We start from the raw sequence: 12961 nt of genomic DNA, 5'->3' as shown, positions 1-12961 counted from the left end.
GCCTACAGTCTAAGCACTAGTCCTTCGTTTGTGTTTCATTTAGCACCTGAAAGTGAATCAGGGTGGGGGTGGGATTGACAGGCTTTGGTGGAGGAGTTGGAGTCAGTCACAAGACACTGCCCACTGGTCAGGGTAATAATGGCCCTTCTCCCGGGCCCCACCACACACGGGCTGGGCTGGTGGCGCTACGACAGTCTCAGGTGCGTAGATTCACAAAGTTGGTGAGTCAAGTTTGCATAAAGCCTTGCAGTTTTAGAAGTGAAAAAAAATGGAGTGGGGGCGGGCACTCCCTGCGATGCTCAGGGAACCAGATGGGGTATGAGGATTCGGACAGGCTTGGCTACGTGCAGTACGAGCACCTTAGCTCCTGTACTCTCCAGCCCCCTAGAAGGAAGATTCTTAAAAAAGCAAAGGAACCTTTTCTGTGAGTGCCTGGGTTTGCTATATCCCTCCCCCCTCTCTTGGCGCCATACCTGGTGGCAGCTTGGTACTGCCCCTGGCTCCCTGGTAACAGTTTCCAGGCAAAGCTCCAAACTTCATCCCTTAGTACCTTGTACCTTGACTCTAGATTTGATTCACCTGGAATGTGAGAACGACGCCATAACCCAAATACTTGGTTGCGATCTTCATTTGGCATATTTGCCCTGAACACAGTAGGGCACCTTCAGGATTAACAGGTGTTCAGTGAGTCACTGGGGTCTGTTGACCCGTTCGCGGCTTAGGCACTGTAGTTCCGTTGGCACTGGGAGGCACTATGGAAGGGCATTGGTGAGCAGGTATTCTCGGGCTTCAGATTGGCACTGGGAGACTTAGCTTCTTTCCTTTAAGGACTGGAAGGAAACAGAGGTTAGAGGCCAGCTTAGAGCATGGGCTTCGCGGTGGCTCAAGTCTGGCTATCAGCCTAGGGGGAGACGATTGACGCAGGCAGCCCAGGTGTGACCAGTGTGGCCCAAAAAAAACAGCCAAGTGAGAAACGGGCCAGGCTGTCCCTTTCCTGGGCACCAGCACTCCTATAAGAAGCCGAGTTCAGTTGGCAATTGGTCATCCCTCCCGCTCCTCTCCGCTGAGGCTGAACTTGCCATCTGCAGGTTGTGTGGGTTGTTTACTCTGGAGTGACACCTGGCCAGACTCAGGGTTCACTCCTGGTAGTGCCTGAGGGACCCATGTGTGGAGCCAGAAATTAAACTTGGGTCAGCTGCTGCAAGGTAAACACCCTTTCTGTGTTGCTCTAATCCTTTGCCTTTTTTTCCTTGCTTTTTGGGTCATACCCGGCTGATGCTCAGGGGTTCCTCCTGGCTCTGCACTCTGGAATCACTCCTGGCGGTGCTCGGGGGACCCTATGGGATGCTGGGAATCGAACCCAGGTCGGCCGCATGCAAGGCAAACGCCCTACCTGCTGTGCTACTGCTCCAGCCCCTCTAATCCCTCGCCTTTTGATGACATTATGGGAACACTTTTTTTGGGGGTCACACCCGGCGATGCACAGGGGTTAGTCCTGGCTTTACACTCAGGAATTACTCCTGGCGCTGCTCAGGGGACCCTATGGGATGCTGGGAATCGAACCCAGGTCGGGCCGTGTGCAAGGCAAATGCCCTTATTACCCACTGTGCTATCACTCCAGGCCCCGGGAACACTTTTTAAGACCTCTGCTCACTTCTGTACCCTCCCCTGTCTTGGGTGGTTGAGTATCTGGCCAGTACCAGCAACTTGTCAAGCCACCTACCTTTGGTCACATACAAGTAGAAGAAGTCGCAGTAGAAAATGGTCTGGACGACTCCAGATACCACTGCGATTTGGTCATAGAAATTTTCAGTCTGGTACCGGATGATCCAGTTAGCCAGGTAGAGTGCCCGGTACAGCCCGAGGAAGAACAGGTAATGAGTGGTGATGGTCTCGGCCTCTCCAGTCTTGCTGATCATGAACAGCTGAGGCAGGATGGCCACGGATTCCAGGTAGATGGAGAATGTCCAGAGGATCTGAGGCAAAGGAAAGAGTGGCCAGACGGGCCCATCAGGAACAGGAAGGAAGCTCCCTACAAAAGAGTCTAATGTTGCCTGGTGGCACTGCACTAGGGAAAACCCGCAATCTTGAAGGCCTTTTTTTTTCCGGGGGCGGGGGTCACACCCAGCGATGCTCAGGGGTTCCTCTCGGCTCTGCACTCAGGAATTACTCCTGGCGGTGCTCGGGGGACCATATGGGATGCCAGGGATCGAACCTGGATCAGCTGCGTGCAAGGCAAATGCCCTCGCGGCAATATTACAAGCTCCAGCCCCTCCTGAAGGCTTTTTCACAGTAGTGTGAGCCTTGGTAGAACTTTCTTTTTCACTGTTACTGTATAAATGCCTTGTCAAGAGTACGGTTTCTCAAAATCCGGTCCGCGGATCTCAAAGACACAAATGCTGCTCTGCACACTCGGGCCAGGGCCCCGGGTCCTGCATCGGACGCGGCCGAGAGTGCACCCACAGTGCTCTTTGGAAGGGGCTCTCTTAAGACCACTCCCATGTGTCTATGGGGTGAGGGTGGCCTGCGAACCGAGGACCAGGGCCACCGCACAGTGCTCGCAGACGTGATCATTGTCAAAGTTCAGCACTGTCGGGCTGGAGCGATAGCACAGCAGGTAGGACGTTTGCCTTGCACGCAGCTGATTCTGGTTCAATTCCCAGCATCCCATAGGGTACCCCGAGCACAGCCAGGAGTAATTCCTGAGTGCATGAGCCAGGAATAACCCCTGGGCATCGCTGGGTGTGACCCCCCCCCAAAAAAAAATTCAGCACTGTCGCCGGGGTGTCAAGCAGTAACTGGGTAAAGAGGCTTGTCACCCTGGACGCAGTCAGCCAGGCTAGGCCCTTGGAGGGTCCAGAGTGAGCGGTGCTGGGGAGTGTGCTGGGACCCTTCCCTTACCTCCAGGGGAGTGAAGCTGTAGTTCTCGAGGAAAGAGAGGCCAATGACGGGGATCAGGAGGAATTCCAGACGGAACGTGTCGTTCTCACGGTCAAACGTCTTCCGGAACTTCCCATAGATCATGTACACCGTGACATAGGCACAGAGGAGGAAAACCACCTACAGAAGAAGGAGGGGAGGGGGGCACACGTGTTCCAACCCCAGGACTGCACACAGCCCGAAACTGCTGCAGTGGCCAAAGGTGCCACCGGAAGTGACCACCTGCCCCTCCCCTAAAAAAAAAAAAAAGCTTATCTAAAGAGATGAGGGAATTGGAGCCTCTTTACTGGGCTTCAAAGCCAAATTGGGATGGACCCAAGCTAAGAGCCAGGTTTGTGTTGCTCTCCGGGCCCTGCCCTTTGGGGTAATTCCCCCATCAGGCTGGTTTATTGCTATGACAACGCAGAGACACCCAGGGTCTCACTCAAGATTATTATTTTTTTATTTTGCAGAGGCAGGGGGAGGGTATTTAGATTTGGGGCGACGTCCAGCGATGTTCAGAAGTTACTCCTAGCTCTGCGCTCAGGCATCACTCCTGACGGGGTTCGGGGGACCACATAGGGTTCTGGGGATCGAACCCAGGTCGGCCACATGCAAGGGCAAGTGCCCTACCCACTTTGTTATCACTTCGGCCCCCAAGGCTTCTACTTCCGGCTCAGCATCCCTGAACTGTGAGCATCTTCCAACCCAGGGAGCATGCTCACTCGGTAATTACAGGCACCTCCCACCATGGAACTGATCGGCAGCCTGGGCCAAGTCACTCCAAGCTGCACGAGCATCAGAACCAGACAAGAGGGCTGTGGCGCGCCCAATGTTGCAGAGTTAGGTCTGGAAAGGCCTGAGAATCACCCCTTCCAGCACATCCCCAAGGCCAGCCTGCAGGTCTGTGGTCACACTGGCCTGGAGAACTGTTCGTGCTTCAAAACCCAGGCTCTTTCCTCTTTTTCTTTTTTTTCTCTGCCAAATGCACATCCAGTCTGTCATTCGGCCCCGGTGAAAATGTTCTCTGCCACCACATTTCATAGATGTTTGCCCACCAGTCTGTCTTCCCAGGGAAGAGGGACTCCTAACGGGACGCAGTGTTGAGGACAGCAGAATACAGCAGGGAGTCTTGCACCCCAGACTTGCACCCCCAAGCCCGGCCAGGAGTGATCCCTGAGCACAGCCGGTGTGCCCCTCAAAACAAAAACCAAACAGGAAAGCAATTTCCTCCTCACCTCATCCCTCCACTCAGGCCTAACCCAAAACAGATGCTGGAATGAGTGAATGAACGAGGCGCTCGCTTCATTTGACAAACGAGAACTGACCGCTCTGAGGCTGCCCTCAGCCAGGCCCTAGCCTGCCCCAGTCCATTCGTGGCCGGCCGGAAAACAAACAGAAAAGGCAGGCGCTGTTTCCTGCTTGGGTTGAAGTTTATCTAAAGTGATTCCGAGAACTCAGATGGAAGTCCAAAGCCCCACCAGGAAGGACATCTGCCCCGCAACTAGGGTGTCTGCCCACCGCCCTGACAGCAATATTCAGGAATCTCGAGGCAGAAACTTTGACATGGAAACAGAAGAGTTAATTTAATTAAACATTCTGGGGGTGGGGCTGGAGCGGTAGCACAGTGGGGAGGGCGTTTGTCTTGTACACAGTCAACACGGGCCCAGTTCCCAGCATCCCATAGGGTCCCCTGAGCACCGCCAGGAGTAATTCCTGAGTGCATGAACCAGGAGTAACTCCTGTGCATCACCGGGTGTGCCGCAAAATAAATAAATAAATAAACAAATATATTCTGGGGAGGGGGGACTGGAACAATTACAGCAGGGAGGGCGTTTGCGTTGCATGCAGCCGACCCAGATTCTAGCCCCAGTATCCCATAGGGTCCCCCCGAGCACCGCCAGGAGTAATTTCTGAATGTAGAGCCAGGAGGAACCCCTGAGCATCGATGGGTGTGACCCAAAATCACCACCACCACCCCGCGAGATTAAAAAAAAATCCTCATATTCTGAAGGGGAATTTGCCAAGCAAACACTTTAATAGATCATCTCGCCCACACCCAACGGCAGTCAGGGCTAAATCCTGGCTCTGCACTCAGGAATCACTTCTGGAGGTCTCAGGGGACCATGTGGGGTGTCAGGAGTTAAAACCGGGTGGCCACATGCAAGGCAAGCACCCGACCCTCAGTGCCGTGGCTCCGGGCCCATCTCTGGCCTTAGTTTAGACGGGAGGAAGGAGCTTCTAATGCTTCTGTTGGTTCCAAGGGCTCCACCCGCCCAGCGGCGCTAAGCCAGCGTGGGAACAGCCACACGCTCACCTTCATGACGCTGTTGTAGACGGAGATGAAGTTGGTGAACAGGTCCAGGTACCTGGCGGTGAACACGAGCGCGAACAGGGCCTGGCTCTTGCCCGAGATGCCTGCGGGGAGGAGGCCATGAGACTCTGGAACCCCGTGGGCGCAGCCACCGTGTGACATGTGTCCTGGGCACTGGCCCAGAGTCCAGGGAAGCTGCTCCTGTCAGGAGGCCGCGGTCCATCTCAGCCTCCCAGGGGACACCACCCTACTCTCGGGGGCCTGGGGAGGTGACGGACCTAGTGAGGGTGTTGAAGTTTCTCTTGGCTCCACCCCAGACCCCACAGAGGACACCCCCATGGAGATCTATCTTTAGAGGAAAGTCACGGATGTGCCAAGATGCGATGGGCAAGGTGGGCACAGGGGGGCGCAGGGGGGCACAGAGGGCCCTGGTGCCGGACTGGGCTGGGGAACTCACTTGGCCAAGTTTTAAGACTGAGAAAGCTTTTTACTTGAAGTTATAGAACGTCTGGCTTTATTCACTCTGCAAAACCAAAATCATATACTACAGAGTTGTAAAGAAGCAAGAAAGAAACGGCTGGAGCGATAGCACAGCGGGTAGGGCATTTGCCTTGCACTCGGCCGACCGGGTTCAATTCCCAGCATCCCATAGGGTCCCCTGAGCACCGCCAGGAGTAAATCCTGAGTGCAGAGCCAGGAGTGACCCCTGAGCATCCCCGGGTGTGACCCAAAAGGTAAAAGGTAAAGGTAAAGGCCCTCCCGTTGATCGTCGATTTGCTCGAGCGGGCCCAGTAACGTCTCCGTTGCAGACTTTGTTGTTACTGTGTCTGGCATATCAAATACTCTCAGTAGCTTGCCGGACTCTCCGAGAGGGGTGGAGGAATCGAACTCGGGTCGGCCATGTTGGCCGCTTGCAAGGCAAACGCCCTACCCGCTGTGCTATGGCTCCAGCGGTAGGGCATTTGCCTTGCACACAGCCAACATGGCTGACCCGAGTTCGATTCCTCCGCCCCTCTCAAGAGCCCTGCAAGCTACCGAGAGTATTCAATATGCCAAACACAGTAACAACATAGTCTCCAATGGAGACGTTACTGGGCCCGCTCGAGCAAATCAATGATCAACGGGAGGGCCTTTACCTTTACCTTTGGGCTGGAGTGATAGCACAGCGGTAGGGCGTTCGCCTTGCACGCAGCCAACATGGCCGACCCGAGTTCGATTCCTCCGCCCCTCTCGGAGAGCCCGGCAAGCTACCGAGAGTATCTCGCCCGCACGGCAGAGCCTGGCAAGCTCCCCGTGACGTATTCGATATGACAAACACAGTCACAACAGAAGTCTCCAATGGAGACGTTACTGGGCCCGCTCGAGTGACCCAAAAAGAAAAAAAAAAAAGGAAGACGCATCACAGAGTTCCCAAGCCAGAGTCAGCCTTCAGGATCTCCGTGGGCAAGTCCTGACACACAGCACACACCGAGACACACACACGGACACAGACAGACACAGAGACACACACATACAACATGGACACACAGACACAGAGACACACGGACACACGCAGACACACATGGACACACATAGGGGATATTCACATGTGGACACAGAGTTACAGACACACAGACACACGGACACACACAGAAACATATGGATACACGTCCAGACACATGGACACACACGACACACAGAAACACGCACGCACCCCAACACATACGTCCATCCGACGTCCATCCGCCCCGCCCACTACATACACACATCCGCCCCACACCGGCGCAGCCCTCCACAAAGTTCACCGCTCACATGTGTGACCCGCAGAGGAGCACAGAGCCGGCAAACTGGGGCCTCTGCCTGACTTCCCAGGCGGCTCTGCCCTCTCTCTCTGTGGAGCTGGAATCGTTTGAGGGTCACGGCTGTGGGTGAGACCAGGCTCCCATGGCCCCCGCACCGCTTCCTCTCACTGCCTCTCACGACTTCCAGAACATTCTCCAACCCTTGGGTCCCAGCGAGGTGGGTGCTGGGCTCCATCCACAGCCCCTCCGCTCGGGCACACCGAGGTGCCACTTGGCACCCGGCAGTCGGTTCTACCCGGGTTGCCTGTGGCCCCAGGCCCGCTGGCTCTCTGTGGGACCCACAGCCAGCGCCGGGCCACTCGCCCCGCCCACTTCCCTGGCACCCCGAGCCTTCCCGGCACCCTGCCATGCCCTGCCACGGTGCCCGCCACGGCTCCTCTTGCGGCCCCACCCTGCACCGGGTCCCCCGCCCAGAACGACTGCCCTCCAGATCACCCCCAAATCGGGCTGCTCACCCCTGCAAGGCCTGCCCGCGAGATTCCCCCCAAAGCCCCCTACAGTGCCAAGTCCCCCTGGACGCTTGTCTGCCCTCAGGGCCAGCTCAGAGCTGCTCCCTGGGTGGCCTCCAAGTTCCCCCCAGCGCCTGGACCAGGCGGCCACAGGGACCCCGGCCGGCGCCAAAACGTCTCCAAACCCGGCTGGGCAAAAGGCCTCTGTCTGCCTGAACAGTGTCACTGTCCCTTTTGCCACGTGCCCTCAGGTCAGGCCACAAGCCCGAGGGGGTGTTGGGTGGGCTCAGGACCTGCCTGCCAGTGGACAGGGGCCAGCCACGGGGGAGCAAGAGAGAGAAGGCGGTGGACGCGGGGGGCCAGTCCTGCGCGGGGGACCCCACCCCGGGGGGCCTTTAATGGGGAGGGGGGCTGGCAGGAGGGAGGGGCGTCGCTCGCGCCTCACCCCTCCTCTTCCAAGTGGCAGTGGGGAGGAGGAGCCGGTCTGGGGGTGCACCCTCGGGAATCTGCTCGCCCCCCAGCCCGGCCGCGGCGACTCCGCGCCTCCTTGGGAAGTTGAGAGGCGCGCGGAGTTTCCCGAGCCGGCCCGGGGGAGCCTCCGCCCGTCCCCGCTCACCCGCGCAGCTCTGGGACCTCCAGATCTTGCCGAGGAGCAGGACCATGGCCAGGAGGTGGCTCAGGTCCCCCAGGACGCGGAACACGTTCATGGTCCCGGCGCGGCGCCAGCTCCGGGCAGGTCCGCGCTGCGCTCCCCGCGCCGGCCGCCGGGTGACGTGGCCGGGCCCGCCGCGCCCGCCCGCAGCCAGGAAGCGCCCCAGATCCCGCCTCCAGGCCCGGCCCCGCGCCCCATCCCGGGCGGGGGCTTCCGGCCCGGCCGCCACGTCCCGCGTGGCCCCGGCGGGACCCCGGCCGCCTCCTCCGCGCGGCTTCCCCGCCCCTGCCCCGGGTGCCCGCCCCGCAACGTGTCGCCGAGTCCAGCTGCCCCCTGCGCTCACACTCTCTTCTTGTGTGCAGGCGAGGCACAAGCTGGGGGCTTCCCGGGGTGGGGGGTACCCAGAAAACCAGAGACAGCCCCAGGGAGGTGGCTGGGGGGGGCAGATTTTCCCTCCCCGTGCTGTGTGTCCCCAGCCCACCCGCCACCCTCTCTGGTGCAAGCTTGGTAGGAGCTCTGAGCTCTGTGACCCCCCCCCCCTCCTCCCACTCGCAGCCCCCATTTCTCCCTCCAGGGCGGACCCACACCCGGTCAGTGGAGCTTTTTGTCCATCTGCCCTTCACGGCCCCCCAACCAAGGATTCTTGGGAGCCCAGGAGGGGGCAGTCCAGCCCCTGGAGTGTCACCGCAGAAAATGCACCCCCACCCGCCCCCAGCTCTGAAGCAGAACGTGCTAGAACGCGGTCCCGGGGTCCCCAGAGAGCCCCCCCCCCCGCTTCTGCCACCAGGATGCGGCCACTGGTCCCAAGGCTCTCAAGGGCAGCAGTATCACCCAGGATTGGGGACGCAGAGGACCCCCGCGGCTCCCGGGGTCTGTCCTCACCTCACCCCACCGTTGCCACCCAGGGGAGGTGCCCAGCGCATGCCCGGGAGGGGACCCGGGAACTGAGCAGGAGACGTGCAGGTGAAAGGCAGGTAAGGGGGGGCCCAGGCCTCACTGAGGGTCATGACAAGGGGCCCTTTTCGGCCCTCCAGCCCTGCCCAGCTGCCCCCGCCCCTGTGCCGTGCCTAGAGAAGGCGGCGGCTATTTAAAGCCCTCAGGTGTGGCCGCCGGGCCAGCTGGCATCCCGTCTCCACGCCCACCTCCTCCCTGAGCCGGGAACGCACGTGCCTTTGCCATTTGGTGAAACATCTGTCCTTCTGGAAGCGGCCCCGCCTGCCACAGCCGGGAACAGGCTCGAACCCGCCCTGCCCGCTCCTTCCCCCGGGCACGGCAGCACCGGACAAAGTCCCGGCAGGAGAATGAGGGTGTCCCAAGGGACATCCCAAGGCAGTGGAAGGACTAAGCCCACGCTGAATGACCCCTTGTCCTGTACCCACAGCAGGGGCCACAAGCCTGCCAGATCCCCTCTGGCCTCAGCTTACCCGTCCATTCAATGGGAACAATGAAGGTAGCCACTGCTCTGCTGTGGCTGGTCTTCAATAGCCCCAAGAAACGGAGCCCCCCCTCTCTGTGCCGACCGAGCACTCCTCACCCCCACGATACAGATGAAGAAATTGAGGTGCACACTCATCTCTGGCTCTCCACGACACACAGACCTCCTCAGACTGCCTCCCCACCCCCCAAACGCTTAGTCATCATCCCTGACTCTTCATTCGCAGCCCAAGGGGGAGCTTCAAAGCTCTTGACGCAGAGGAGGGGAGACCTCATGGAAAAGATGGGTCTGGGGGCGGGGCGGGGCGATAGTCCAGCTGGGAAGGCGTTTGCCTTGCACGCGGCCGACCCGGGTCCTATCCCCGGCATCCCATAGGGTCCCCCCGAGCACCGCCAGGAGTGATTCCTGAGTGCGGAGCTAGGAGTAGCCCTGAGCATCGTTGGGTGTGGCCCAAAAAGCCAAAATGATAATAATAATGATAATAATAAAAACAACAACAAAGGGGCTTTGAACAGCGCTCAGTGGTAGAGCATTTGCCAGCCTATGTGAAGTCCTGGAATGCCCAGAGAGTGTGCATGTTGGGGCTGGAACGATGGTCCAGTGGGGAGGGCGTTTGCCTTGCACAAGGCCGACCTGGGTTCGATTCCCAGCATCCCATAGGATCCCCCGAGCACTGCGCCAGGAGTAATTCCTGAGTGCAGAGCCAGGAGTAACCCCTGTGCATCGCCAGGTGACCCAAAAAAAAGAAAAAAAATGATTGGCCTGGGGCCCAGAGAGATGGTTCAAAGGGCTGGAGACAGCTTTGATCCGCAGCACACACAGTTCATGCCAGGAAAGGCTCCCGAGCACTGAGCCACATGTGGTCCCCTGCCCCCTGCCTCTGCCCCCCAAATAAGTGGTTCTGATCTCCTGTGCCCTCACACATGGCCCCTAGTGCTGGAGAGCGGCTGGCAAACCCTATACACCCTGGACCCCTGCTTCCCTGGCACTCCGACTGTGTCCGTGGCAGTCATGCCATTGCCAGGACGCCCAAGCAAAGTTCCATCAGCTCCAAGGGCAAAGGATTCTTTTATTTTTATTTATTTATTTGCTTTTTGGGTCACACCCAGCGATGCTCAGGGGTTACTCCTGTCTCATGAACTCAGGAATCACTCCTGACAGTGCTCGGGGGACCCTATGGGATGCTGGGAATCGAACCTGGGTCGGCCACGTGCAAGGCAAACGCCCTCCCTGCTGTGCTATCACTCTGGCCCCAGTAGGGCGAAGGATTCTTGTACCCCTCGTGAACAAAGCAAGTTGCAGTACAACATCGGCTTTCCGGAAGAAGAAAGGAGCCCCTCACTGGCGTGCGGGAGGTCTGACACTCGGGGTCGCGTTGGTCCTCTAAGCCCTCCATCCTGTCTCACCGTGGGGGTGAAAATCCAGCAGACCGGAAATGGGAAGCGTGGATGCAACAGGAACACCAGCCATCTGCAAACACCCCTCCATCGGCCAGCAGGCAGAAAGGGGCGCTCTGGGCTCTGACAGGCCCCTCAATGGTACCGTGGGGCCCCAGGGTATAGAATCACCCCTGGGAAGGCGGGGAGTGCGAGGGCCCATCACCTCACTTGGGATTGGGGGGTGTGGAGGGTCAGCTCCCCCTGCTGCACCACCTTTGGGGGGCAGGGGCTGCCCCCTTTCCTTTTCTTTAAGATCTCAGAGGGCGAGAACGATAGTACAGCGGGGAGGGCGTTGGCCTTGCACAAGGCGGACCTGGGTTCGAATCCCAGCATCCCATAGGGTCCCCCAAGCATCGCCAGGAGTGATTCCTGAGTGCAGAGCCAGGAGGAACCCCTGAGCATCGCCAGGTGTGACCCAAAAAGCAAAAAAAAAAAAATCTCAGAAGTAAGGGGGTGGGGGAACACAGGGAAGGTTGGCAGGCAGGCAGCCCCAGTTTCATCCCTGATCCCCACCAGAAATGAGCCCCAAGATGTGAGCCAGGAGGAAATCCCCAAGGCTGACCCCTCCAAAAGAAAAATAATTGGGAGTGATAGTAAGGGGAGCAGGATCTTTTTTTTTTTTTTTTTTTTTTTTTTTTGCTTTTTTAGGTCACACCCGGCGATGCTCAGGGGTTCCTCCTGGCTCTGCACTCAGGAATCACTCCTGACGGTGCTCAGGGACCCTATGGGATGCCAGGGTCCAAACCCGGGTCGGTCGTGTGCAAGGCAAACACACTGCCCTCTGTATTATTGCTCCGGCCCCGAGGGCAGGACCCATTTTACAGAGTAGGAAACTAAAGGTTCCCCAAACTCCCCTTCTCTGGCAGGTCCGGGCAGGGCACAGCATGCCCACACCATCCAGGGCGAGCCCAGGCTGGCACCAATGGAAGCGGGGTGTGAAGGGGCAGTGCTCACAGGGCCACCGTTTCAGAGGCGTCCTGCTGGGCTCTGAAGGACGCTGGGAGAGAAGCTGACGGGCCGGGAGCTGGGAGGGCCTGGGCCGTCAACAGGGAAAATCAGAGCATAAGTGCTGGAGTGATAGCACAGCGGGTAGGGCGATTGCCTTGCACGCGGCCAACCCAGGTTCGATTCCCAGCATCCCATATGGTCCCCTGAGCACCACCAGGAGTAATTCCTGAGTGCAGAACCAGGAGTAACCCCTGAGCACCACCGGGTGTGACCCAAAAAGCAAAAAAAAAAAAAAAAAAAAAAAAGAATATCAGAGCATAGAAACACCCACCCCCTGCTGGGACCAGAGAAGCGGCCAATGCATGGGTCAAAGTCAAGGTCAGAGGGACATTCGTTCCCTAGCTTATGGTGGACCATCGATGCTGGCACGTGTCTTCCAACACCGAGAGTCATGATGTTCTCCTGGGGTAAAGCAGTGAGTGATTCATAATGCGCTTGTCACAGTCCAAGTGGCTGGGCTCCCTAAAGCTCTCTGCCTGCCTCAGGAGCCTATTTATTTATTTATTCATCATTATTATTATTATTATTATTTATTTTTGGGGGTCACACCCGGCGATGCTCAGGGCTTCCTCCTGGCTCTGCACTCAGGAATCACTCCTGGCAGTGCTTGGGAGGACCCTATGGGATGCTGAGAATCGAACCCGGGTCAGCCGCATGCAAGGCAAAAGCCCTCCCCGCTGTGCTATCGCTCCAGCCCCTCGGGAGCCCCTTTAAAAAGGGGGTGGGGGCTGGAGCGATAGCACAGCAGGGAGGGCGTTTGCCCTGCACGCAGCCAACCAGGGTTCGATCCTCAGCATCCCATAGGGTCCCCCGAGCACCGCCAGGAGTGATTCCTGAGTACAGAGCCAGGAGTGACCCCTGTGCATCGCTGGGTGTGACCCAAAAAGCAAAAAATTAAATAAAT

The 12961-nt window shown here is 58.2% G+C and overlaps 1 protein-coding gene across 1 annotated transcript; it reads right to left on the bottom strand.

Moving 5' to 3' along the window:
• Positions 1-29: 29 nt before the first annotated feature.
• On the bottom strand, positions 30-8301 carry KDELR3 (KDEL endoplasmic reticulum protein retention receptor 3). Its single transcript, XM_056137398.1, has 5 exons — positions 8140-8301; positions 5237-5337; positions 2902-3060; positions 1724-1976; positions 30-830 (listed from the first exon to the last, which is right to left on the bottom strand). The coding sequence occupies exons 1-5, from the start codon at positions 8228-8230 to the stop codon at positions 790-792; spliced, it is 645 nt and encodes a 214-aa protein (XP_055993373.1). The 5' UTR covers positions 8231-8301; the 3' UTR covers positions 30-789.
• Positions 8302-12961: the final 4660 nt, after the last annotated feature.

This window comes from Sorex fumeus, unplaced genomic scaffold (genome assembly GCF_029834395.1).
Source record: "Sorex fumeus unplaced genomic scaffold, SorFum_2.1 ptg000125l, whole genome shotgun sequence".
Taxonomy (NCBI): Eukaryota; Metazoa; Chordata; class Mammalia; order Eulipotyphla; family Soricidae; genus Sorex; species Sorex fumeus.
The sequence above is the reverse complement of the archived record's forward strand: the minus strand, read 5'-3'. Positions and strand labels throughout refer to the sequence as shown.